The sequence below is a fragment of the Podarcis gaigeae genome (genome assembly GCF_964106915.1).
Source record: "Podarcis gaigeae genome assembly, chromosome: 1".
NCBI classification, from domain to species: domain Eukaryota; kingdom Metazoa; phylum Chordata; class Lepidosauria; order Squamata; family Lacertidae; genus Podarcis; species Podarcis gaigeae.
Genome location: NC_139678.1, coordinates 53,452,213 through 53,476,946, shown reverse-complemented (window position 1 = coordinate 53,476,946; position 24,734 = coordinate 53,452,213). Strand labels below are relative to the sequence as shown.

Sequence of the window (24,734 nt, the reverse complement as noted above, 5' to 3'; positions counted from 1 at the left end):
TGGGTCTTAAAAAATACACACACTCCACAGTTCCAGTGCCTTTATTCAACATTTTTATTAGTCCTTGGGTCTTTTAAAGCACAACTGTGCAGTTTTGGAGCAGGATGGCTTTTCTCACAATCATTCTCCTTCTGCTATTTTCCCAGCCCTCAAACAGCAATGTTTTGCGACATCTGCTACCAAGATGTACTCTTCCTGTTGTTATTGTTGTTGTTTAGTCGTGTCCAACTCTTTGTGACCCCATGGACCAGAGCACGCCAGGCACTCCTGTCTTCCACTGCCTCCCGCAGTTTGGTCTAACTCATGCTGGTAGCTTCGAGAACACTGTCCAACCATCTCGTCCTTTGTCGTCTCCTTCTCCTTGTGCCCTCATTCTTTCCCAACATCAGGGTCTTTTCCAGGGAGTCTTCTCTTCTCATGAGGTGGCCAAAGTATTGGAGCCTCAGCTTCAGGATCTGTCCTTCCAGTGAGCACTCAGGCCTGATTTCCTTAAGAATGGAGAGGTTTGATTTTCTTGCAGTCCATGGGACTCTCAAGAGTCTCCTCCAGCACCATAATTCAAAAGCATCAATTCTTCGGCGATCAGCCTTCTTTATGGTCCAGCTCTCACTTCCATACATCACTGCTGGGGAAACCATGGCTTTAACTATGCAGACCTTTGTTGGCAAGGTGATGTCTCTGCTTTTTAAGATGCTGTCTAGGTTTGCCATCACCTTTCTCCCAAGGAGCAGGCGTCTTTTAATTTCGTGACTGCTGTCACCATCTGTAGTGATCATGGAGCCCAAGAAAGTAAAATCTCTCACTGCCTCCATTTCTTCCCCTTCTATTTGACAGGAGGTAATGGGACCAGTGGCCATGACCTTCGTTTTTTTGATGTTGAGCTTCAGACCACATTTTGCGCTCTCCTCTTTCACCCTCATAGTAGCACCTTTTTTCACCTTTTTAAAAATAATAATAAAAAAGAATGGTAGCACATGAACCTTCTATATAAGAGGGGGCTGACGAATATCAGCATTCCTAGCGGGAAGCCGGCTCCTGATTCGACCGCAGCAGAAGGGCGAACGAGAAAGAGATTCCTGAATGTGACTGACATCACTCGCTCCGCTTCCGCGCCGGTTGCAACGACACCTCCGCGACGGCAGGAGCCGCTGTAGGCAGGACGGGGGCAGATGCGCTCTCTTCCCACCGCCGCCGGAAGCCGCGCGCGGCCTGACTAGGCGGTTCCGCTCGCTTCCGCCCGCGGATTGGAGGTGGCGTGAAAGGGAAAGCGGTTGTTTTCGTCGCAGCTTCACCCGGAGATTGAGAGAGCGAGAGAGGCCGGCCGTGAGAGGATCATCCGCGGCACGATGCCCACCGTGGAGGAGCTGTACCGTAATTACGGCATCCTAGCCGACGCCAAGGAGACCGCGGCCGAGGTGCGAGCGGGAGGGCGGGCGGCTCGGACTGCGCGCGGGGCTCCTGGGCCTAGGCGGCGGCGGGGAAACATCGGCGCCTTTATGCGGCGGAGGCGGCTATGGGGCGGGGGGGAGAAAGGAGGACGAGCCAGGCTCCCCACGCTCTGCCTCTGCTCACCTCCCTCCCCCCGTCATGAGTCTGGATTCGGACCCCCCCCCCTTTGGGGGGCACCTCCTCCCCCTCCGCTAGAAATCTTCCATTGAGAAGGTGCCCCTTCCTTAGCTAAACAACCTGAGGGTAGGAGCTTGAAATCACGGCTGGGCCGAAGGCTCTTGGCAAAGGCCTGCTTAAAAAATAAAAAAAATCCGGTTCTTTTTCGTAAAAGGATAAAGAAGAGGTGTTTTGTGAGGGGGGGGGGACGGGACGTGCAGTGTAGTAATCCCGTGCTCGCTTCTCCCAGCGCTCGTTTAGTTCAACGGGTTTTTTTTCTCCTCAAAAGTAAACCTGTTTAGAATTGCGGCCGCAGGATACCATGTGCTGCCTGCTGCGCTTGCTTATAGAGGCAGGGTTGTAGTCGTGTTTATGTGGGCGTTCATTCAGAAATCCATAGTCGCAAGTGATGCGATATAACATCTCATTTTGTATAACATGTAGTATTACGTTGTCGTGAGTATGCATCCCTACAGCTCAGCCCTATGCATGTTTACTTACCATTCCTTCTGTGTTCAGTAGTGTGTGTTTTAGAATTGTGGCCTTAGAGACTTGTGTGCCATGCATCCTCTTCTAACGCCATTGCCCCAAGGGATGCCCTTTCCCCAGTGCTGTACTGTACTCACAAACACAGGGTCCCCCCCCCCTCAGCTCTTCTTCTTGTAAGCATCTGTGTTTGCTGTGTTGTACCATGATGTGTGTAAAAGACCGTGGGGGGGGATCTTCTTTTTTTGCACTATAATTCCGCCCGCGATGATCCATGGCTCTGTCTCCTCCAACACTTGGGGACACCTAGCAGTAGGTTATGAAGAGCATATAAAGTATCCATCTAAAATGAAACACTGCACACATAATGGTAAAAGTGTTCAGTTCTTTCCCAGATTAAGCCTGCTCCCCAAAAGCTAGGACAAATAGGATGATATTGCAGTATTTGTAGAAGATGCTTGCAATGCAATCCTATACATGGCTTACTGAATTGAGTGAAACTTACTCCCATGTTCATGGGCATTGGTTTGCAACCTTAGACTTTTAGGAAAAGTGGTTTTATAGTTATCTAACAGACACTAAAAATAACTTTATGGGTGCTGTTTGGCATATGAGTAGTGGTGGTGAGATCTGCAGTGGATAGTGGTGATATACTCTCGGATATGCCTAAGCTATAAATATCTCATTCTTTATATATAAATTTATTCAGAGCCTTAGAACAGTATTCTGATATTGCAGTAGATTATTGCATCTGTTAACTGCATAAAGCAGAGAGTTTCTATCTTCTGTCTTAGCACAAAGATGCTTACCAGGTGATCTTGGATGGTGTCAAGGGAGGTGCCAAGGAGAAGAGATTAGCAGCACAATTTATTCCAAAATTCTTCAAACATTTCCCTGAACTGGCAGATTCAGCTATCAATGCCCAACTGGACCTTTGTGAGGATGAAGATGTTTCTGTAAGTATTTTTTCATCGGCAGTTAGCACTTGCCTCTTGTTCCTTCTGATTTCATCCGTTCCCCTCTCATCCCCACCCCACTATCAGATTAACCATAAAAAAAATTGTGGGGGAACAGAACACTTTTCACTCATAAGGTCTAAACCAGGAGAAACTGCTATTACATCTTTGGGTTATTTAACCAGGATTGGCATGCTTGTCAATTGATTAGTAAAGTATTTTATGAAACAAAATTATGGGAAGTTGATAATGTATTTTAAATAAATAAAATGTACCATATAATCATCTGGGAGCAAGTGTGGGTACCTTTTTTACCTGTTCATCAGGAGTTGGGGTTCATTTAGGCACAGGCATCAGTTTTCAAAAAGTATTTTCATATACAGTAGTTTATTTATGAATTTATAAGCTTCTCTTCAACATGTGCTCCCAACATATATGGTGTAAAATTTAAAATGAATTAACAAAATAATTTAAATACCAATTTCAAAAGTACAATGCAAACTAGCAAAACCAAAACAGGAATGACTCCCAAAGGCAGGATGAAACTACATCATCTTTGCCTGTTTACAAAACAATGACATAAAGTGAGAAAGTTGTACAGAAAAGTTTCATCTTAAATCTGTTTTAGTTCTTAAAATGTTTAGCAACAGTGCAAGAGGAAAATTGTCATTTTAAACTTGTCTGTGTTGTAGTTTTATTTGGGTGTGTGTTAACCTCAGGGACGCAGGTGGCGCTGTGGGTTAAAGCCTCAGCGCCTAGGACTTGCCGATCGAAAGGTCAGCAGTTCGAATCCCTGCGGCGGGGTGCGCTCCCGCTGCTCGGTCCCAGCGCCTGCCAACCTAGCAGTTCGAAAGCACCTCCGGGTGCAAGTAGATAAATAGGGACCGCTTACCAGCGGGAAGGTAAATGGCATTTCCGTGTGCGGCCCTGGCTCGCCAGAGCCGCGATGTCACGCTGGCCACGTGACCCGGAAGTGTCTCCGGACAGCGCTGGCCCCTGGCCTCTTAAGTGAGATGGGCGCACAACCCCAGAGTCTGTCAAGACTGGCCCGTACGGGCAGGGGTACCTTTACCTTTACCTTTAACCTCAGTAGATATTGATGTGACTTTTAGACTGTTCATCTGTTGTACTGTGATGATCTAATGACAGATAAGCATGTCATATTTACATATCTACCACAAAATAAGTCCCATTTTCAGAGGAGCTTCCTCCCAGGTACATTGATAGAGGATTTCAGGCTAAATCCCTTAGCAGAGCCTCATGGTAGCCTTAAGCCTCTTGCAATTAAGTATCGGTGAACATAAAAACTGACAGCACAATCAGACAATAGATTGTGTCTGACTTTCCCAACCTTTTTTTTTTAAAGCTTTATCATCTGTGTAAGAGAATTTTAATTCCTTGGTTGGTGAATGTCTGTGTCTTTGTTTTGTTTATAGATCCGGCGCCAAGCAATCAAAGAATTACCTCAGTTTGCTACCGGTGACAACCTCCCCAGAGTGGCAGATATACTCACCCAACTTCTTCAGTCAGGTAGAAGAGATTGGTGTTTGTATTTGTAACCTTACAAGGTGTAATCAGAGCAAGGTTATAGATTCATTGCTATGGTTGTATTCCTTAACCATCTTGTTTTCTCCATGTCAATATTTGCAGTTCTGTATTTTAGGAGTCTTCACCAGCCCATAACTTTTGCTGTCTTACCTACCATTCAAATTTCTAAACACTCTGACCCTCCTTTGATTGAAAACTCAACATGTACAGGGAGCTGGCAATCTGTACATTCTAAAAGGTGCTTGTTAATCTTGACTCGTGCTAAAAGGTACATAGTCCACAGTGCAGGAAAGGGCTATGCTAATGTACCATTGCAGGCAGAAAAGCACAGGCATGCCTCAGAACCAAATGGAACCCCTACCATTCTGTGTCTTTCACTAGAAGGTGCCCTCTTCTAGTGCACTGGCACAGCAGCTGGTACACCTACTCTGGCTAGTGCAGGAGTTCTTCATGCTAGCTTCTTGGGGAAGAAGTATCCACAACCTCTAGGTCTTTGTCTTAAAAGCTGCATAGGTTTGTTGGAAACAATGCTGCTTCACATGTTGCAATGAGAACTTTTTGCTTCCCACAGTTAAATGGGATAGATAGATGTATATGGCTTCTAGACATTGGCTGAAATCCAGTGGTGTTCATTCACTGGTGGAATGTACACTTTTGGCAGAATGAATTCCTTCTCCTGCCCCTATCACCTAAAGCAATAGATTCCCTCTGGAGCAGAGGGGCGGGTGCAAGGGGATATAAATGAAGGGGGAGGTCTGCTTGTGTGGTGTTGTATGTTGCCCATTGATTAAACATTGTTGTCTTTCTAAGTTTGTTCTGAGTATAAGCTTTCATGAGCACGCACACTTCTTCAGATATTCTTCAGTGTGCATGCACACGAAAGCTTATACCCAGAACAAACTTAGTTGGTCTCGTAAGGTGCTACTGGACAATTTTTAAATTCATTTCAACCACATCAGACCAACACAGCTACCTACCTGAATCTAGAATTGTTGTCTTTGTGCTTGTTTCTGTTGTATTCTGCTTCTTCTTCTTTTTTTTGCTGTTGTGAAATAAGCAGTGTTATTTATAAATTATAAATTATTTATAATATTATAGTTTATAAAGAATATTTTAAAAAACAGTGCTCTCAGGTTAAAACCTGGACATGCTTTGGTTAATTTTTGCAAACCACAATATGAATTATAAGAATAGTATTCAGATAACAGAAGAAATGGCAAAATGATTAAAGAAGCAGTTTATTAATCAGATAAGACAGACCCGCTTTGAGGAAGATGGAAGTCTATTGGGGAAGATAAGGAATTGGGAAATGAGAATATGGTGGCATATTCTTTTGTAAGAACATATGGTTTTATGGATATATGTATGGGGTTTTTTGTTTTTGTTTATCATATTTGTTAATTTCTTGTATGTGTTTGCTAAGCAAGAAAACTAATAAAAAGCATATTAAAAAATAAGCAGTGTTATTATTATGCTATCATTGTGCATGGTGTTTTACAGGGAATGTTTTATATGCTTCTTGGAAGGGAATAAACATAAGTCAGCTGATGCAGCTTTGTATTTGTACTGCTATGTTATCTGCCTTCTGTTTTTCAGACGATGGTTTTGCCACTTTCATTCTTCACCTGGTTCTTTGAATAATTTCTTATCACATGAGATTCTAGTTTGTGTCGATTTCCAGTGCTTCACTTTATTTAGCTAGAATTAAAAATATTTTTCATCTTTAATTTTCTCTTTTCCCCAGATGATTCTGCAGAATTCAACTTGGTTAACAATGCTTTGCTAAGCATATTTAAGATGGATGCTAAAGGTAAAGTATGCCTTATATCCTGACATTTATAAATTGTTTGTACGCTCTGTTGGATCTTTTGGGATGAGAATTGACTATCTTTTGGGAGATACGGAATAGTTACCAGTCTGAATACCTTTTTGACAATATTAATAGAACAATTTGCAAAGATACAAAGAATATAATTTTGTGTATTACAATAGATAGCTATTCCAGAGGAGGGTATAGATCTTTTAGAAGCAACAGGATTTATTCTACTAATGTGGTATATAACATTTACAATTATTTATACCATTTCCATGTAGCTGACTCATGTTATTCTTTGGCGATCACTTGTAGCCAAGTAAGATTGTCTTCCATAAACACGGTTTTAACAGTGAGTCCGTAAATGACGGTGGAGGCCAGTTCTGGATCCACATGTCCTTCCACAGTGGCAACATAGGTTTCCAGGCGGGAGTTGATCACAGTGAGGGTTTGCCAAGCGTGCCTTCCTCTTAGCACGTTTCTCCCTTTTGTCCTGAGCTCGAATGTCTTCAAACCCTATGCCACCTTTAGTAAAGGCTGTTCTCCATTTGGAGCGCTCACAGGCAAGTGTTTGCCAATTGTTGGTGTTTATACCACATTTTTTAAGATTTGCCTTGAGAGATCTTTAAACCTCTTCTGATGACCACCAGCATTACGCTTTCCATTTTAAAGTTCGGAATAGCGTAGTTGCTATGGAAGGTGATAATCAGGCATCTGCACAACATGACCAGTCCAACAAAGTTGATGTTGAAGAATCATTGCTTCAACACTGGTGATCTTTGCTTCTTCCAGTACACTGGCATTAGTTTGCCTGTCATCCCAAGTGATGTGTAAAAAAAAATTGGAGACACCGTTGACAAAATCTTTTGAGGAGTTGGAGATGGTGTTTATAACATATAGCATATGTTATATAACATATACTTGGAATAATCAAATATCTAACAAAATTATATTCCTTTCAATTGTAAAGGGATGCTTATGTGATACTTATTTCTATTTTAGGAACACTGGGTGGTTTATTTAGTCAGATTCTTCAAGGAGAGGATATTGTACGAGAAAGAGCCATCAAATTCCTCTCCACAAAACTCAAAACACTGCCTGAAGAGGTGTTAACAAAAGAAGTAGAAGAACTCGTACTAACAGAATCGAAGAAAGTGAGTACATTAGCTTAGTTAAATTACGTTCTTCATAACAGAATTGCTTCCTATCAGAATCCATTAAGTACCACCTATGGGTGTAAATTAAAAATGCAGCTAATAGTGTTGCTTCACCAGTTCAAGATTCTGAAACATTTTAGTTGAGTCTAACAAAGGTATGCTATTTTTCCTGGTGGGTGGTTGCTGACCCCCCCCCCCCCACGAACTATCAAGACTACAAACATTTTTGTCTGCTTTGGAGAATACCTAAGTTAGCTATCTAGGGGGGTGATACTGGAATCGGAGGAATAAATTTTACTACCTCACATACCATATGTGTAGGAAACACGTTGCCAAGCCACTTGGTAATGTTACCTATCTAGCATCTATTGAATCTTACATTTTACATTATCTAAAATTGAATATCAGCTTTGCTAATAAAAAGACTATAATCTTCGTATTCACTTTTGTTCACAGCCACATAAGGGTCATTTTCCATTTAGTGGTGGAGACGCATCCAAGTGATAGCTAGCATTTATTTTAAGATGGAGAGAAGCCATTGTTCCTTGATCCCATTTTTATATTTGCTCAGAGAAAAGTCCCACTGAGTACAGTAGGGCTTTGGCCCAGGTAAATTTACAAAGCCTTAGACCCATTGTATTAAATACAACAAGTTAATTTGCAACAGCACTTGGGTTCTGTGTGGCATAATGTACAAAGTGTTGGATTCAGAATGTTCGCCCAAGATTCAAATTCTCAGATATGAAGCATTGGGGAAGACCATTCCATCTGACTTTTATTGCATGGAAGCTTTAATACTAAAGGAAGAGCTTTTTAAAATGGTTTGTACACTGAAATGTGCTGTAAAAAAATTAAGCGAGAAATGATCATTTGCAAGGAAAAATAACACATGGGCACTTGTTCCAACCTGCATTGGTATGACTCTTCATTCTTTTCTATTTTTCTCTTTTCTTAAGGTGCTCGAGGATGTGACAGGAGAGGAGTTTGTCTTATTTATGAAGATACTATCAGGCTTGAAAAGCCTGCAGACAGTGAGTGGGCGGCAGCAGCTAGTTGAACTAGTGGCTGAACAAGCTGATCTTGAGCAGACCTTCAATCCATCTGACCCCGATTGTGTGGATAGACTCTTACAGTGTACTCGTCAAGCAGTCCCGCTTTTCTCAGTAAGTATTTATGGTGTTTTGTTTTTTAAGTGTTGTGACTGTTGTGACAATACAGCATGGCTGTACTGGTTGTGTCAGAATGACTATCCCATAATACAATACAGTGGTACCTCCGGTTAAGTACTTAATTCGTTCCGGAGGTCCGTTCTTAACCTGTAGCACCACTTTAGCTAATGGGGCCTCCCGCTGCCGCTGCACCGCCAGAGCACGATTTCTGTTCTCATCCTGAAGCAAAGTTCTTAACCTGAAGCACTATTTCTGGGTTAGCAGAGTCTGTAACCTGAAGCGTATGTAACCTGAAGTGTATGTAACCTGAGGTACCACTGTACATGACTGTGAAAAGTTGCAAGACCGTTGCATGTGTCACAGATATATATTTATAAAATAGCTTGTATGCTACTTTTGTCCCCTCAAGGACTCTCCTAATAAATAGAGCAAGGCCATCAATTTCATTGGATCTACTCTGAGAATGATTAATGTTTGGTATCACCCAATAAAATCTAGTTAAGATAGATTAAAATCAAGTGCAGAATAAAATTCACCAAAACAAATCAGGGAGGAGACAACAAAATTTAAATCAGATTAAAAACCAAGTGGAATTAAAAGAAGCTGAGTTTAAAGCTTTAAAGAAAGGAAACCAACCCATTTAAGGTACCTGTTTGCTAGAGTTGTAGCTTTCCTATCTCTCACTGTATGTAAATCACACCACTGTTTTATCTGAGCATGCTTGCTGTCTAAAATCTTTGAAGGTGTTTCAGTCTTGGAAAACAGTGTCATGTTTACGTTACGTACATGTTTACGTAGTAGTATGCTAACTTAATGATCTTGTGATTAAAAAGGCTTTTAGTGCTAGCTGCTATCAAATGAAAAATTGGAATTGTGCAGCAAAGCATTGGAACATATTGCTGTTACAGCTGCTGTTTTGTTTTTCTACAGAAAAATGTTCACTCCACAAGATTTGTCACTTACTTCTGTGAGCATGTGCTGCCAAACTTGAGTTCCCTGACCACCCCAGTTGAAGGCCTTGATATACAGTTAGAGGTAAGCTAATCTGGAAATATCTCATGGAGCCTGAATTATAGGTATCTAAGGTATGCCAAAAGAAGATAGGAAATTTATTGCTAATTTGGACCACTGCCAAGGCTGATTCTGCTTGTCTTATTTTATACTCTCTCCTAAAGTATTACATAGATTTGCTTTTTTATCATGTGTGCTGCTATGCAGAACAAAATTCAAACAATTTATGCATATAGTCTGCAGCCTGAAAGAATGCTGTTCAACTAAGATCCTACAGGAGGCACTATCTTCCACCCTCTAGGCACATTTTCTGATTTGCACTGTCATATCCAGGAATAAGCCCTTTCTTTCTGTCTTAAAATCTGTTCTATTTTTTATAATTGTCATGGTATAAAGTTGCAACTGTTAATTTTCCAATGGCTTTTTTCCTCTCTCCCCACCCACTGTAGGTGCTGAAACTGCTTGCTGAGATGAGCTCCTTTTGTGGAGACATGGAAAAGCTAGAATCAAATTTGAAGAAGCTTTTTGATAAACTACTGGTAAGAGGATTATTAGTCTTAAGAGAGAGAGTGAAAGTTTGTAATTAGATTTCATTATGCCTTTTATTTTATTTGAATTGAAAAGCACCTAGTGTAATGATAGTACTTCCAGAGGGATAACCGTGTTGTAATAGCTAATTGCTTTAGCAGATTTGAACACCAGATGTTGACTAATTTTCATACACAGTGTGTTTACAAGTGTGAAGAAGTTCAATTCTCTGTGGATAGCACAGCACTTGAAAGATGCTTGAACAGCAGCCGGGAGGAAATACATGCTTGGCTTCAATAGTAAAGGGCATGGACTCACAAATTGTGTTCAGCTTTGGTAGCTAGACCACCAAACCACAGGTGGGGTACTGTTGTCATCCTCCAACATGGGGCTGGGTGTAGTCTTCCCATCTCTGTCTTCCTGTCTTCTAAGTGGGCTGCAAGAGGAGGATTTATTATTTATAATCTTTTGCATACTGCCCTTCATCCAAAGATCACAGGGTGGTTTAAAATATAAAAATACAAAAATATATACAGTGGTACCTCGGGTTACAGACGCTTCAGGTTACAGACTCCACTAACCCAGAAATAGTACCTCGGGTTAAGAAATTTGCTTCAGGATGAGAACAGAAATTGTGTGGTGGCAGCAGGAGGCCCCATTAGCTAAAGTGGTGTCTCAGGTTAAGAACAGACCTCTGGAACGAATTAAGTACTTAACCCAAGGTACCACTGTAATAGGGGAAATGTTAGCAGTTTGTGTGTTCTGGTTTTTAAAAGGACAAATATGGCTTGAGATTGCACCCTAATTCTGACAGCTGGGATTAAATATACTTACTTGGCTGTGCAACCATGTTTGTGGACCTCTTTAGAAGGAGATTTGGTAACGAATACATAGTTGAGGCAATGACATCTTAAATACTAGATGAAGTAACAAGTGTCAATTCTTCTGGTTTCTGTTTCTCAGGAATACATGCCACTCCCTCCAGAAGAAGCGGAGAATGGGGAGAACGCTGGCAATGAAGAGCCCAAATTGCAGTTCAGCTATGTGGAGTGTTTGTTATATAGCTTTCATCAACTAGGTCGAAAACTTCCAGACTTCCTGACAGCGAAGCTGAACACAGAGAAAGTGAAAGACTTTAAAATCAGGTAGCATTAAAGTGTATGCATGTGCAGACTTCATTAGAATAGCAGTAATGGAGTCATGTAGAATCCTGCTGATCTTTTCTCTGCCAATTATAATTAACCATATGATTAATAAGCAAGCATTAGCCAATAATAGAAAAGGTTAACTAAAACTTCAGACTGAAAATATTGAAGATACTGTTCCTAGTTTTCAGGGCAATAGGGAAATGTCTATGTCAGAATAGCTGTATAGCCCCAAACTGACATTTCAAACTTGCTTCTGGCCCTCTAAAATTAATGAGAGAATTCTTCTCAGTTTTCTTATTAAAAGTTACTTGTTGGATATGTCATATTGTCTTTCTGTAACTCAAACTAGCCTATACTTGTATAGCAATGAAATGAATAGTTTACTGGCGGTGAAACAAAATGCCTTTAGCTTTTTAATATGCACCGAAGGCTTATTGAGTATAAAAGCTGTAATGCTTCCAACAAAGAATTACCTTTACGTACGTGACCTGTAGCATATTAATACTGAACTGCAATTTAAGCTGCTCTTGAAGAACTCATAAAGGGCTCACATGTTCCGAATTCTCAGATCAAATGGCACTTTGACCAATAGTAACCGAAATGTGTTTCAACATTTGTGTCCCTTGGTGACCCTAGGTTAGGGCTTTGCTCTGAGGTTTTCTGCTAACCTCCATGTGAGATTTCCTCCATGCCTTTGTTCCATAATCAGTTTCTAAAATTGATAAAGGAGTGGTTAGATGCCAAAGACTACATAATTCTTTCAGATTTCTCTTCAGCATCAGAACAATCTTCTCCATGGTCAGTGACAGCATCTGGCATCCTGGGGGTAGGATCCATCCTTAACACCTGCCTTAGACACTTTGATTCCCTCCCACCCCCCGACCCAGTGATCCAAGCAGCACAGAGTCTACCCAGCATTTAAAATTGGCATTATGGGAAGTTTTTCATATATGTTTGCATTTTCTATTTTACATATACAAATGAAATAAAAACATAAACATATAAACCCCTTTATAAATCAGAGCTTGCCGTCCACTGCCATTCCATGGTAACCTGGAAGTCATTATGGGAAATTTTTCATGGTGGCTGTCGCAACTAGGACCCCCGGTATACTAGAGAGCCAACTTTGATTTTAGTTGCATTTGGCACCAGCTTGGCTGCAGGAGTTGCCGGAAGGAGACGTACAAGGCACTATCCATCCGTCAAAAGGGACTCCACTCTGGGTTTGTGTAGGGTTTACACCTTAGCCTTTTCTTCTCATGGAAATATCCTTCAAGGCAGTGAAGGTTTAGGATCAAAGTTCCGCTTCTCTCAGTAAAATGTTCTTGGTTTTGATTGATGTTTAAATTATATTTGATATTAAAAAGTCTTGATTCATAAATCTACCCCAAAGTTTATTCCTCTATAGAGACACCTTTATTTAGGACATTCTACATAAGGTCTCTTACTTAGGCAAATTCAGTTTGCCAAATGTCTTTCTGTTGAGGCTTTTCTTTTTTCAAGATACTAGCAGTTTTCCTTTTTATCATCTTGATTTCACTGTGTGTTGCATAACTTACTGTTCAGCTATTCTCTTTTGTTAAAGATTACAGTATTTTGCTAGAGGACTGCAGGTTTACATCCGACAGCTTCGTTTGGCGCTCCAGGGCAAAACAGGAGAAGCATTAAAGACAGAAGAGGTATGTAGTCCTCTGTGACGGCAGTACCTTAGCCGAATTTACCATAATGATTTTATCACAGTATAGTCTGATGGATAAAGCTCGTGACAGTGGCTTTGATCAGTAGTAACTGGGGGTGTTGCTCACAAAAAATAGTTTTTCCAAATTGCCCTGTGCCTTCTGAAAATCTGCTCCAGAGGGTGGTGAGACTGTCAGGATATGATATGGGAGCTGCACAAAAGGGGAATTGATGAAAATCGGGGATGTCTTTTTCCATGAGCAGAACTATCTCTCCACTTAAGCAAGCACCCTTGGATTGAACTAATTGAAGAGTGTCACTGTATCGCTTCTGTATGCATCCACTCTGTTTCACAGAGAACAGAAAAGCAGTGTGTTGCTAGAAGTGTAGCAAGAGGGGCGGGCGGGCGGGGGGGGGGAGGTTTTGCACCAATCCTCCACATAAGCCAAAGGGCCATAACTAAACTACATGTGCATGTGATTATGCATGAAAGATTCCAGTCTCTAGCAACTGGTAGTGTTTCAGATGGAAAATAGTTCTCCTCAGTGTTGTTGTTCATTTAAAGAAAAGAAAAGAATGCACTGAGCTTCATTGGAAACATCTTAAATATAGACTTAAAAACAATTTAATTTTAACATTTCTAAGATAGCCTTTCTCCTTTTTTGCAGAACAAAATTAAAGTGGTTGCGCTGAAAATTACAAATAACATCAATGTTTTAATCAAGGTAAGCCCTTCTATATTTTATTACTGGATTTGTTTAAAAAGGATGGTTTGGTGAAGATATTAGTCCTGAAGCTATTTGTGACCAATCAATTCTGTGGCCCTAACTCTGTTCTTTCTGGAAACAGTAATACTGTTCCAGTAACTTTTGCTGGGTGCTGCTCAGCCCAGTCAGATGGGCTGCAGCATTATTATTATTATTATTATTATTATTATTATTATTATTATTAAATGTAGTAGATTCCTTCCTCACCCTGTAGTGCTTGAGCATTATACCAAACCTGTAGGGAAATTTAGTCTGTTTTCAAAAACAGTGCAGGAAACAATGGAATTGATCAAATCCTTTACAAGAACATAAAAGAGAAGTGAGTGAGAGAGAGACTGAATTAATACTTAATGCTGATCCTAACGATGGATTTTCCCAAATGTGGATTTTGGAGTGATTTTTTTTTTAAATCCAGGAAATCTGTCATCATGCAATAAATTTTGAATTGGGGAACTTTAGTTTTTAATATCTATTATTCAGCTGTTTAAAGTACTATTCCCAGAAACATATAATTCCTATTTTGTCTCTAGGATCTCTTCCACATTCCCCCTTCATACAAGAGCACAGTGACGCTGTCATGGAAACCAGTACAGAAATCTGAAGCTGGGTAAGTTAGCAGTGAATGACTTCTAACTATTTATGTATTTCTCTCTTGTCTTTCTGCCCTCCAGCAGATCTCTGTTAATGTAATGTTGGAATCTTCTTTTAAATCTATTTATACATCTATAAAGTTATGCCAAAAATGTTATTCTGCACAAGTTATGATTTTGTATACATTCATTGATTGAGTCAGTGTGTTTGAACATCCAAAGGAGAGTTAAGATAAAAGGAATAATAGAATTGTAGAGTTGGAAGGTACCTTGAGGATCATCTGGTCCAGCCCTGCAATGCAGGAATCTCAGCTAGAGATGGCCACCTAACCTCTGCTTTAAAAAGAATATACTTTATTTAGCAAAACAAATAGTCGCTTCAGCAATTGTAATAACTTTACTCTGGAGAGAGAGAGATGGGTTGGGATCCAGAGAAGTTCGGCAACATGTTCCCATGCACACAGGAGAAGTACAGGGGGCTGATAATCTTTGCGTTCCTTCTAGAAGTACCCACTCCTGGTGAGGAGCTGCTCCAAAGAGTCCTTAACCTTTCAGAGACTACTGCTGCTAGAATAGGGAGAGCTACAAATACTGCATGTCTGAGCAGAATACCATATGCAGTGCCTGGGATCCTGGCATCTTGGTCCTAAAAAAGATGGCTAATCTAGGAGTCACCTCTTCTCTAGGCAAAACATAAGGCTGCCTAGTATCTTCTTTACTTGAGAATAAGCAGATGGTGGGTTTTTCTTTTTATAAAAATAAAAATAAGCAAGCTGCTTTTATATTTTTCTGCTATTGGTGTCTGGAAATAAAAGTAAAAGGCCCACCTCTTCTTGCAGAGGAGCAGGCTTTTCCAAACTCAGGGTAACCAAGATGGTGTCTTCCAGATGTTACTTGACTTGTAACTCCCATCATCCCTGGCCCGTAGCTATGCTGGCTGGGGCTATGGGGAGTCCAGCAATATCTGGAGAGCACTTTGGTTACTTACCTCTGCTCTAAGAAAAATAGAAGGTTTGGTTATTAAGGTGCTGTTCAATTTTATCAATTTTGTGACATATTTGCCCTGAGCGCTCTCATTTTATTTTAATTTTTAATTTTACAAACAAATGAGCTAGAGAGTAAGGTAATAGGAATCTTCTTGCTTTGAAATGCTAGGAATTTTTGTTCTGTGCTATTAATGTTGCATGTCTGTAAATTAACTTTATACGAAAAGCCTTCATTAAGTTTTCCATTGCTGTACATATTGGGTTCATTTTGTTTAAGTCTTACTTGTCTCTGCAATATTTTTTCCCCCTATTTTCTTTGAAGGCAAAAAAGAGCAAGTGAGGATGCAGCTTCAGACTTGCCAACAAAGAAGGCTCCAGCAGGACCAAAAAGGGATGCCAGGCAGATATACAATCCACCCAGTGGAAAATACAGTAGTAACCTGGGAAATTTTTCTTATGGTAAGCGTTGCAAGAGATTGTGTTATTCTGTGCAGGGGAGAAATAGGATTCTGTTTTGTGTTGTAAGATAAGTTGCCAGGCTCCGTTGCCTTTGGGTGTTGTTGTTCTCTGGTATTCCTGTTCATGAATTTTGTGTGTGCTTTTTCGAGATACAATCTTGGCATGATTTTGATTTACATATCATATTGAACAATGTCTAGACAGGTGTAGCAAGCCTGTGGCCCTCCAGATGCTATTGGACTGCAGCTGTTGTTAGTCGAGCAACATCTGGAAAGCCTCAGGTCTCCTGTCTGTGGTCTAGTACAAGATATTTATTTTTGGTCTAATTGGCATTTACCTGTATAAAATGTCAACCTGTCACATCCAATTCTTGAGTCAGGTTTTATTCACATTGAATAGGAAGTGGGGGTTGTAACATGATAGGAAACTCTTCATTCAGATTTATGGGAAGGTCTTCCATGCCATCACTTAATTCTTTCATGAAATAGCAATCCAAACCCGTATTCACTATGCCAGACACTATGCAGACCCTGCAGCTCTCATATGACAGCAACGGACCTGATCCAGGCTTCTTTGCTTTGCCAGCCTGAGCACTGGTGCACCACAAAGGCTTTTTGATCTGTCCTCCCACCTTCTTTCCTGGCCAGGGCTGTAGGAGTGGCAATGGCTGTGTTGTTCAATGAATCTCTGCCACTGTTGGTCAGTAGGGTAGGACTGCAGCCTACTATAATGCTGGAGAAACAAAATAAGAATTGGAGAGATCACTATAAGCAGCTTCAATTAATGCCCTTTCCACACAACAATTTTTTTTCTCTTTAAAAGGCATTGTTCAGCTTTCTCATTCAGTTAAGGGCTAAAAAAATGGTATGTTTGATACTCATTCACAAACTTTGGCTTTCATATGCAATCAGTGCTTTCATATACAATCTGTTTACTTAACTAAGACATTGTCTGGATTCAAAAGAGTCTCATAAGTGTATATCGGCAGTTAGTGCTTCATCGGAAGTTCCCCAGAGTTTTGTAAGTGGCTTGTCTAGTGTTGCAAACGGCTGCAGGCATAATGAGGAACACTGGAAACTATGACGTGGACACTTCTAGAATAGTCCCCTTTGATTCCAACACTTAATAATATAAAGGTAGTCACATTTCCATAAGTGGTAAAGTTATTTTCTATTCTGTTAAACAAGTTCTGCAAATAAGTCCACAAAGAAATGATTAGCCTACCTGTACCTGTGTAGCATAATTGGGGGGGGGGGGGTGGAGAGAGCCAATTGACTTGCCATTTGCAAAACCTTTCTTGGAATGAGTTATTACCATAGCTAAACTGGCAAGCGCCTATTTTCAAGTTTGTGTTCAGCTTAGACATCTTGCAAGCTGAAGTAAATTGCTGACTATACCTTCCACTATCTCAAGTTTGTATGTTTTAATGTAACTCAGCCTGTGATCTTAAGAGTAAAGGATGGTTAAGAAATAATGATAACAACAGACATGCAGTATGTGTAAAATATGTAAAGGTAAAGGTACCCCTGCCCGTACGGGCCAGTCTTGACAGACTCTGGGGTTGTGCGCCCATCTCACTTAAGAGGCCAGGGGCCAGCGCTGTCCGGAGACACTTCCGGGTCACGTGGCCAGCGTGACATCGCTGCTCTGGCGAGCCAGAGCCGCACACGGAAACGCTGTTTACCTTCCCGCTGGTAAGCGGTCCCTATTTATCTACTTGCACCCGGAGGTGCTTTCGAACTGCTAGGTTGGCAGGCGCTGGGACCGAGCAGCGGGAGCGCACCCCGCCGCAGGGATTCGAACCGCCGACCTTTCGATTGGCAAGTCCTAGGCGCTGAGGCTTTAACCCACAGCGCCACCTGCGTCCCTCGTAAAATATGTACATACAGAGTAATTATACGGATTACTACTACTTTTTCTATGTATCAGAGACTTTGATGTTAAAATAGTTTTACTGGATAAGGAGGGGTAGCACACGTGAACATGCTAAATATTTCATACTCAGCCTTGTTTCAGAGTTGAAAGGCACATACAAGCAGGTTTATATTCTGACTTGAAATATAGTTACCATAGGAAAAGCTATTCAAAGGCAGGTTCACACTGTCCTATCCCTTGAGTGGTTGTGTAACTGGGAGAATGACCATGTGGATTAAACCTTATGTGAACTGGGCAGTATACGCTGGGAGCTGGTGTGGTTCTTACTGGTCTTGCTTCACACAGTTGGGCTCTGCATCTACTTGATTAGAGAGTATGTTGCAATTCTTACTGTCATGTTTGTTTAAGTGCCACTTGTATTTAAAAGCTAGAATTATAACTAGGGGTAGTTGCTGTTTTCCTTCTAGTCAATCACAGATCTATATGTTTTAAAACACCTTTATTTCTCTTTATTTTCAGAGCAAAGAGGTGGTTTCCGTGGTGGACGAGGGAGAGGATGGGGTGGCCGTGGTAATCGCACTCGTGGAAGAATCTACTAAAATCAATGGTGTTTTCATTGCCATGATCATCTTTCAAGTCTAGACGAATTGCCTGGAGGGCTGCATTGTTTAAAGAACTGTCTTCTGCAAAAGACTGATTTAAATGTTCTTATACCTTTGTATGTATGATCTACTTTTCTAATGGACTGCAGACTCACCCACAGTGAAGCTACAACTGTATTTTTGGATGTTTAGCAGCTGGCAGTTTGAGTTTGTGTCTGGGTTTGTTTTTTAAGCATCTTCAAGACTTATTCAGGAAGAAAGCATGGGTTTTCCTGCTGATGTTACATTCATCTATAAATATGGCTATACAAAGTAGGCTCCTTAGTGTACAATAATTTTCATATGCTAGATAAGAGGTGGAAATGTTATAACTGAAGTTGAAATCAGCGGTAACCCTTCTCCAGACAAAATCGTATTTTTATTTTATTTTTTGCAGTAAGTGGGAAAGAATGATATTGCAGAAAAAGTAGTATAGGCTACCAGTGGTAGCATTGATTGTTGATAGGAATCCTTGATTTTTAAAATGTGCAACATGGATGCAGAATAATCTGTGCTCTTTATCATAAGTCAGTCCATTTACTTGTTGGGAAGGGTGGGAGGGAGCAGGGAAGACCAGGTGTTAACGTGAACACATTTTGCTCTTCTCCATATATTGTAACATAATGTGTGTTTTGCAAATGGCTTTTTAAGTGTTCTCTATAAATGTGTGTGTGCATATATATATTTATATATATGCCATAAAATTATAGTGAAAAAGAATAAAACTGCTAGAAATGCTACCCCAAGAATGGCAAATTTGTGATGCTGTAATAACTCTTTCTTGTTAAAGAGCTTGGATCAGTTTAGCCCTTAGAAGAAGCTCTTTTGTTTTTGTGTTTTTGTTTTTTTAATTAGTTAGATACCTGTGTTTACAAATATTAAGCATGGCATTAGGCACTTGAAATTACTGCTATTCAGTTGCACTTGGGTAAAAAGTTAAAACATCTTGGTAAATCTTACGTAATAATGGAATCATCATAGTGATAAGGATTCTAGATATTTTATTTAAAATAATATGATGTAGCAAACTTGATTCTCACCTCCCCCAAAAAATATTTCCCATTAAAAATGTATGTTCGGTCCTTAGGCATAGGAGGAGGAGGAGTGAGCAGCATAAAATGTCAATATCAGTAACAGATCATAGGAAAATTTATAACACTGCAGGAATGTTTAAGTTACCCAGTGTCAGGCTTTATTTTAAAAAATTGCATATTCATTCTTCGCATCACCCCCCATTCCCCTCTAGAGTTTGATGCCTGTACTGAAAACCAACATTTTGTACAAAGCATATTTCCAGCAAGCCTCATGTATATCAGAGAAAAACAGTTTATAAACTGGACAAATAAATCATTTTAATCATTCTTTGGGCCCCATCTGTGCTATGCATTTAAAGCAGTATCATACCACTTGGAACAGGAGAATAGGTGTTTCCTAACAACTCTCAGACCCTTTAACAAACTACAGTTCCCAGGATTCCTTAGGGCAAACCATGACTCTTTAAACCAGTATGGAACTGCAGGTGAAGCCTTGATGTGTACAACCTTGTTTCGTTTTTCTTTCGATGGCCACAAACATGACTCTAATTAAGGAGAAACATCTACATCTATTCAGATTTTTGTTTTAGAAACTGGCCTGGTCAAAGTACAAATAATTGATCAAAATGGATCTTGAAATATTTTTGGTTAATTCTGTATGCTGCATATTTTGGTTATCATGGCAATTTGAGGTCCTTTAATAATGTGAAAGCCTAATTTTTAGGCATGGGCATTCAGTGATTACTACCGTGCCCAAGTATCTTTGGACAGGGAGTGGGGAGGGTCCCCTAGGTAACAAATTGACTAAAAACTATTTCTATTCATAAATGATGTGCAGATTGTCCTTAGAAACGGCTAGCTTTTTCACTTTTTGTTGTGGCTGCAGTTACTTCTTTTTGGAGACACCCATTAATCACATTCTCTTTGTAAAATTTCCTTTATGCCTTTGCAATAAATCCATTTTGTAATTTTGTTAGTGACTTCTTGTTGCTTGGTCTTTTTTAAATGATAGGTTCCTGAAAACACACTGGACTTTTAACAAAATATGTCATCTCTAGGTTTTAGGGATAATCTAAATGTAAACCATTTTTGTGTGTTCTTTTGAGTTGGGTGTGATGCAAAAGAGAGTTAAATATAATTAATTCAATTAAAAGAGCTTGGTTGGGTGTTGGTGATTCTCTACTTGGCTCAGTCATCAAGGGATAATGCACTTGCAGCATGGTGCTTTTGCATAGAAAAAGCAATGCTCATCTGAAGAAGGTAAGAGTGCCATACAACAGTCATTGGATCTTCTAACTCTCTACTGATTGCCAGCAATCTTCTGAAGCCGTTTGGGGGGTTGCAAGAAGGCTGCATGGGGAGAAAGGAAGCCCCATCGTGGAAGATCCGTACCCTTGGTTTTGACACCCGAGGTGTATATTTTTAGGACCCACCTTACATTTTTGAGATGTACATTGTTTTTAATACTGTGTTTTAATGTAGTCTGCCTCGGATCAGAGGGTGAAGGACATATAATGTCCACTCACACAATCACCCATTCTATGTATTTCTAAGGGTATTCTATAATCCATAGCTATATTCCTGGTCCTGCAGTTATGTTTAATCTTTAGCCGTTGACAAATGAGTCTTTCTTTTCAATGATGCAATGACTTACATAAATCTCTGGATGGTTAGGAATATACCTAAATTCTGGTTTGAAAATCCCTAAATTCTTGTACCTTTAATTAGTCCTATTTGGTAATGGGGTGTGCATGTGCAAGTGTTCATCCTGTCAAGTGACAGACCCTGTCATCCCCACTGTATTCAAGCTGTAGAAATGCCTTTGATAACTTAATGTGTTGTGCACATGGCACACATTAAACAGCCCCATTTAACTATAGATGCATACTGGAAAGGTGGTCCATTCCTTCTTACTAAAGTCATAATTAAAAATTCAAAAATATAGTACAAAAATACCAGTTTAAAATTAATTAGATGCAGAATGGGGGAGTAACTCACTTCCTACGTTGAGGAAGAACCTTGTTTTTGATTAACAGCTTCTAAGATTAGCAGCAGTGTCTAGCAAGGCTGAAATGTTTCCCTGCTACTTTTTGAATATTGTCATTTCTAAGGGCATTTATTATTTGGAATCTGGCCCCTTTGCCCTGTGCAGAATGCAGGTGAGCCCGATTCTGTTCGGTGCTGTAATAGTGGGCACGGGGCCAGGGTAATCTATGTCTGCCCCTGTATTCGGCCCCTGTGTCAGTATATCTCTTATATGGCCTGCTGTTGCTGGGGCGTTTTTTTCAGATTGGGGGGCAGCCTGAAATGTCCGGACGGGCAGGTGCAGCAGCCTCCAAACGGGCACATGGTCCCATGTCAGAAGCAGTCCGTCTACTCTGGCCCTCCGTGAAAAAGGGCTGCCTCTCGTGAAAGCGGCCACAGGATTGCAGCCTAAGGCACACGTGCAACCAAAGGACTGCAACGCGGTCAGCCAGCTGGCGGGTGCTCCCTTCGCGGAACAAAAAGAGCGCGCCTCGTATTCACCTTCCGATGACAGCGGCTGCGAGCCTGCGATTGGCTGCTGCCTCTGAGCAGAACGTGGGAGGGCGTGGTGGAGGATGCGCAGAGGGCGCGGCCTCTTCTCTACTCCCTCGCCCTTCTTTTGTAGGCCACGCCCCCTTTCGCCACATTCTTTCTCCGCCTCCCGCTCTCAGGGGCGCAGCCACGCGAGACGTCCTTATCTGTTTGACCCAACGCTCTCCTCCCCTTCCTCCGGCCTCTCCCGGTCACATAGAGATAGGAGAGGAGGAAACTTAGAGTGACACGCGCACGCAGGACTTGCGGTCTTAACAGGGAGCTGGCTTCTCCCACTTCACTTACAAGGCGAGTTGACTGAGGGCAGAAAAAACTGCTATGCTGCTGCCGCAGAGAATCCATCCGCGCACAGCGACGTCTCGAAACATCTAAGCTTACAAGTTCGGGCTTCACGCGAGTCTACACCTTTTCGTACCTCTAAGCTTTCTGAGCGCGCGCACACTTCCTTCTCCAAAATGGCGCTGGAGGCCAATCCGCTTCCGGGTGGCGCGGGTAGGCCGGGCTTGAGGAAGATGGCGGTAGCAGCAGCAGCAGGAGCAGGAGTGTCCGGGCGGGGTGGTCGAGGGCTGGCGTGCGCCTCTCCGGGCTGGGCGCTGCTGGGCCTTTTCCTGCTGCTGGGCTCTGCGGCTCAGCCTGGCGCCGCCACCACCCACTGGGTGGTCACCGAGGATGGCAAGATCCAGCAGCAGGTGAGGGAGGGGCTCCTCTGGCCGCTGTGGGAACCGTCGCCATAGAAACGCTTCCTCCCCCCCCTTCCCTCTGCATTCTTCTCCCGGTGCCAAGGAGGGTCCGTCCCCTGTGTAGGGAAGGAGAGAGAGAGAGGCTCCGCGGGCGCGTTGCCGGTGCCTGAGGTGCAGCCCTTTCCCACCCCTCCCTTCCGCAGGGCACTTTCCAGAGCCGCTTCCCTTGCTGGCTCGAGTTTCCTTCCCTCCCTCTCATGTCTCCCGGTGCACATGGCCGCGAGGTTCTTTCTAGAGAGGTGCGTGAGCAGATCCTGCAGGATCAGGCCAGTGGCCCAAACAGCCCAGTGTCCTGGCTGAGCCCTTGTCTATGGGAAACCAGCAAGCGGGGTTCGAGCACAAAAGCAGCTCTCCTCCTCTTCCCCTCCTGTGGTTTCCATCAACCTCGTTGCTGCTGTTCTTGAAGCTCAGCGTTTGATCAGCGTTTCTGTGGTGGTGACCTAAGAAGAGCCCAGCAGGGATCCCTTTAGGACAGCAAAGTGCCTCCGAGGAAAGAGTGTGATGTAGGAATAGTGTCAGCAGGCCTTCCTTGTTGCTTTTCTGCCCACATCCCTTCTGGGCAGCCCACGATTTGGTCTTCAGGTGTATACTGCCTCTGCTTATGGACATTTTCATTTAGTTACAGTAAAGGTTGACCTCTGTGAATTTATCTAAGCTATCACTGTGACACATTATGTAGTGGTGAATTCCGTAAGTAACCATGTGTTACATGTAATAGAGAGATAAAGGTACTATCGGCCGCCTGTCACTTTCATTGGAACCTTCATTCCGGAATAATGAGAGAGGTGAACTGAAGACTCCTCAGTTTCTCCACATGATTTTATTAACAGGTCATGTGTCTTCATAGTCATTTTTCTCTAAAGAGCCCCAGATGTCCTAGCTAGCCATTCCTTGTTTGGAAGTCCAGCTCCCTGATCACTTTAGAAGCTCTTGTCTGTAGTGTTTTAAATATCTCCTAATTCCCAACATTTAGTTTTTCTAACCCCACCCTACAATGCTGACCTTCTGTTGAAGCTTTCATTTAAGGTTTTCTGTGGCACACAGTCATCTTCCACCTGAAATGTCCTTTTTGAGTCCTACAAAATCTCTTTCAAGTTTCATCTACAAGCATGACTATCTCACGGCTCACCCTAATTCCATATCATATAGGAATGTTAATGGCAATGGACCCAGTACAGAGTTTTGTTCAGAACATTTTGAAAATGTTCTGCTTATTCCTACCCTCTTCTGCATGATTTCACAACCAATCACCATTTCACAACCATGACTACTGTTTACTTAGGAGCCTTGTTGGAAGTCCAAGTATGACTACTGAATCTCCCCTACCTTACATGCTTGTTGACACTCGAAGAATGAAAAGCAAAACATCCTTTGCAGAAGCCATTCTAATTAATTAATGTTGTTTAACCATCTAGTTTCAGTAATGCTTTCTACTAGTTTACTTAGGGCAGTAATTAGGATAAGTGGTTCTGTGATTTATCAGAGCCCCTCTGGCTCCCTTTTTAACAGGCTTGATTTCATAGGCAGCCATGTCAGTTTCACCTTTGCCCTCATTCAGTTTGTTCTGTTTCTTTCTTTCTTGATGGAGAGACTTGGGCAGAGGTTGATAAGTACAAAGTTCCATGTCACTCTCTATTTCACACATCACTGCTTTTGAGTGAGTTTTATAAGTGAACCACAGAGCCATCAAACCCTCGCTTTAAGTATTATCTGGGCTATACCTGGGTGAAGCATTGCTCATTTATCGATAGGAAGATTTTCTGTTTTGAATGGCAAGGCAAGGCATCAGTCCACTAGACAGCAATGACTAGGCAAAGTATAAAAAGGTAAAGGGACCCCTGACCATTAGGTCCAGTCGTGACTGACTCTGGGGTTGCGGCGCTCATCTCGCTTTATTGGCCGAGGGAGCCGGCGTTTGTCCACAGACAGTTTCTGGGTCATGTGACCAGCATGACTAAGCCGCTGCT

The 24,734-nt window shown here is 41.8% G+C and overlaps 2 protein-coding genes and 1 long non-coding RNA gene across 8 annotated transcripts in view; 2 read left to right on the top strand and 1 right to left on the bottom strand.

Annotated features, from left to right (window-relative positions):
* Nucleotides 1-1,192: 1,192 nt before the first annotated feature.
* API5 (apoptosis inhibitor 5) lies at nt 1,193-20,430 on the top strand. The gene is made up of 14 exons (XM_083751082.1): nt 1,193-1,415; nt 2,886-3,047; nt 4,484-4,577; nt 6,340-6,405; nt 7,411-7,562; nt 8,522-8,728; nt 9,665-9,769; nt 10,195-10,284; nt 11,237-11,418; nt 13,007-13,100; nt 13,767-13,823; nt 14,396-14,472; nt 15,764-15,900; nt 18,295-20,430. Exons 1-14 carry the CDS (start codon nt 1,347-1,349, stop codon nt 18,372-18,374), a joined length of 1,572 nt encoding a protein of 523 aa, XP_083607208.1. The 5' UTR covers nt 1,193-1,346; the 3' UTR covers nt 18,375-20,430.
* LOC310851233 lies at nt 16,268-22,578 on the bottom strand. The gene is made up of 2 exons (XR_014567627.1): nt 22,443-22,578; nt 16,268-16,632 (listed from the first exon to the last, which is right to left on the bottom strand). It is a non-coding gene; the product is annotated as an uncharacterized lncRNA (long non-coding RNA).
* TTC17 (tetratricopeptide repeat domain 17) overlaps nt 22,449-24,734 on the top strand; it is a 61,474-nt gene continuing 59,188 nt past the window's right edge. For 3 of the 6 annotated variants that reach the window (XR_014566848.1, XR_014566849.1, XM_083749511.1), the window contains exon 1: nt 22,449-22,716. Coding sequence is in view for 3 of the 6 variants with exons in the window: in XM_083749511.1 (XP_083605637.1) it covers nt 22,483-22,716 (234 nt within the window). In the remaining 3 variants the exon portion in view is untranslated. Of the gene's footprint in view, nt 22,717-22,799; nt 23,007-24,734 lie in introns of those variants that run through there. The other 3 variants (XM_083749512.1, XM_083749514.1, XM_083749513.1) reach the window with 3 other exon arrangements.

Excerpts from the sequence above, each read along its gene's own strand:
- API5 (XM_083751082.1), top strand. The coding sequence starts at position 1,347 with ATGCCCACCGTGGAGGAGCTGTACCGTAATTACGGCATCCTAGCCGAC. Across the intron at positions 8,729-9,664 it reads AAGCAGTCCCGCTTTTCTCA|AAAAATGTTCACTCCACAAG; the intron begins GTAAGTATTTAT and ends GTTTTTCTACAG. Across the intron at positions 13,824-14,395 it reads ACATCAATGTTTTAATCAAG|GATCTCTTCCACATTCCCCC; the intron begins GTAAGCCCTTCT and ends TTTTGTCTCTAG.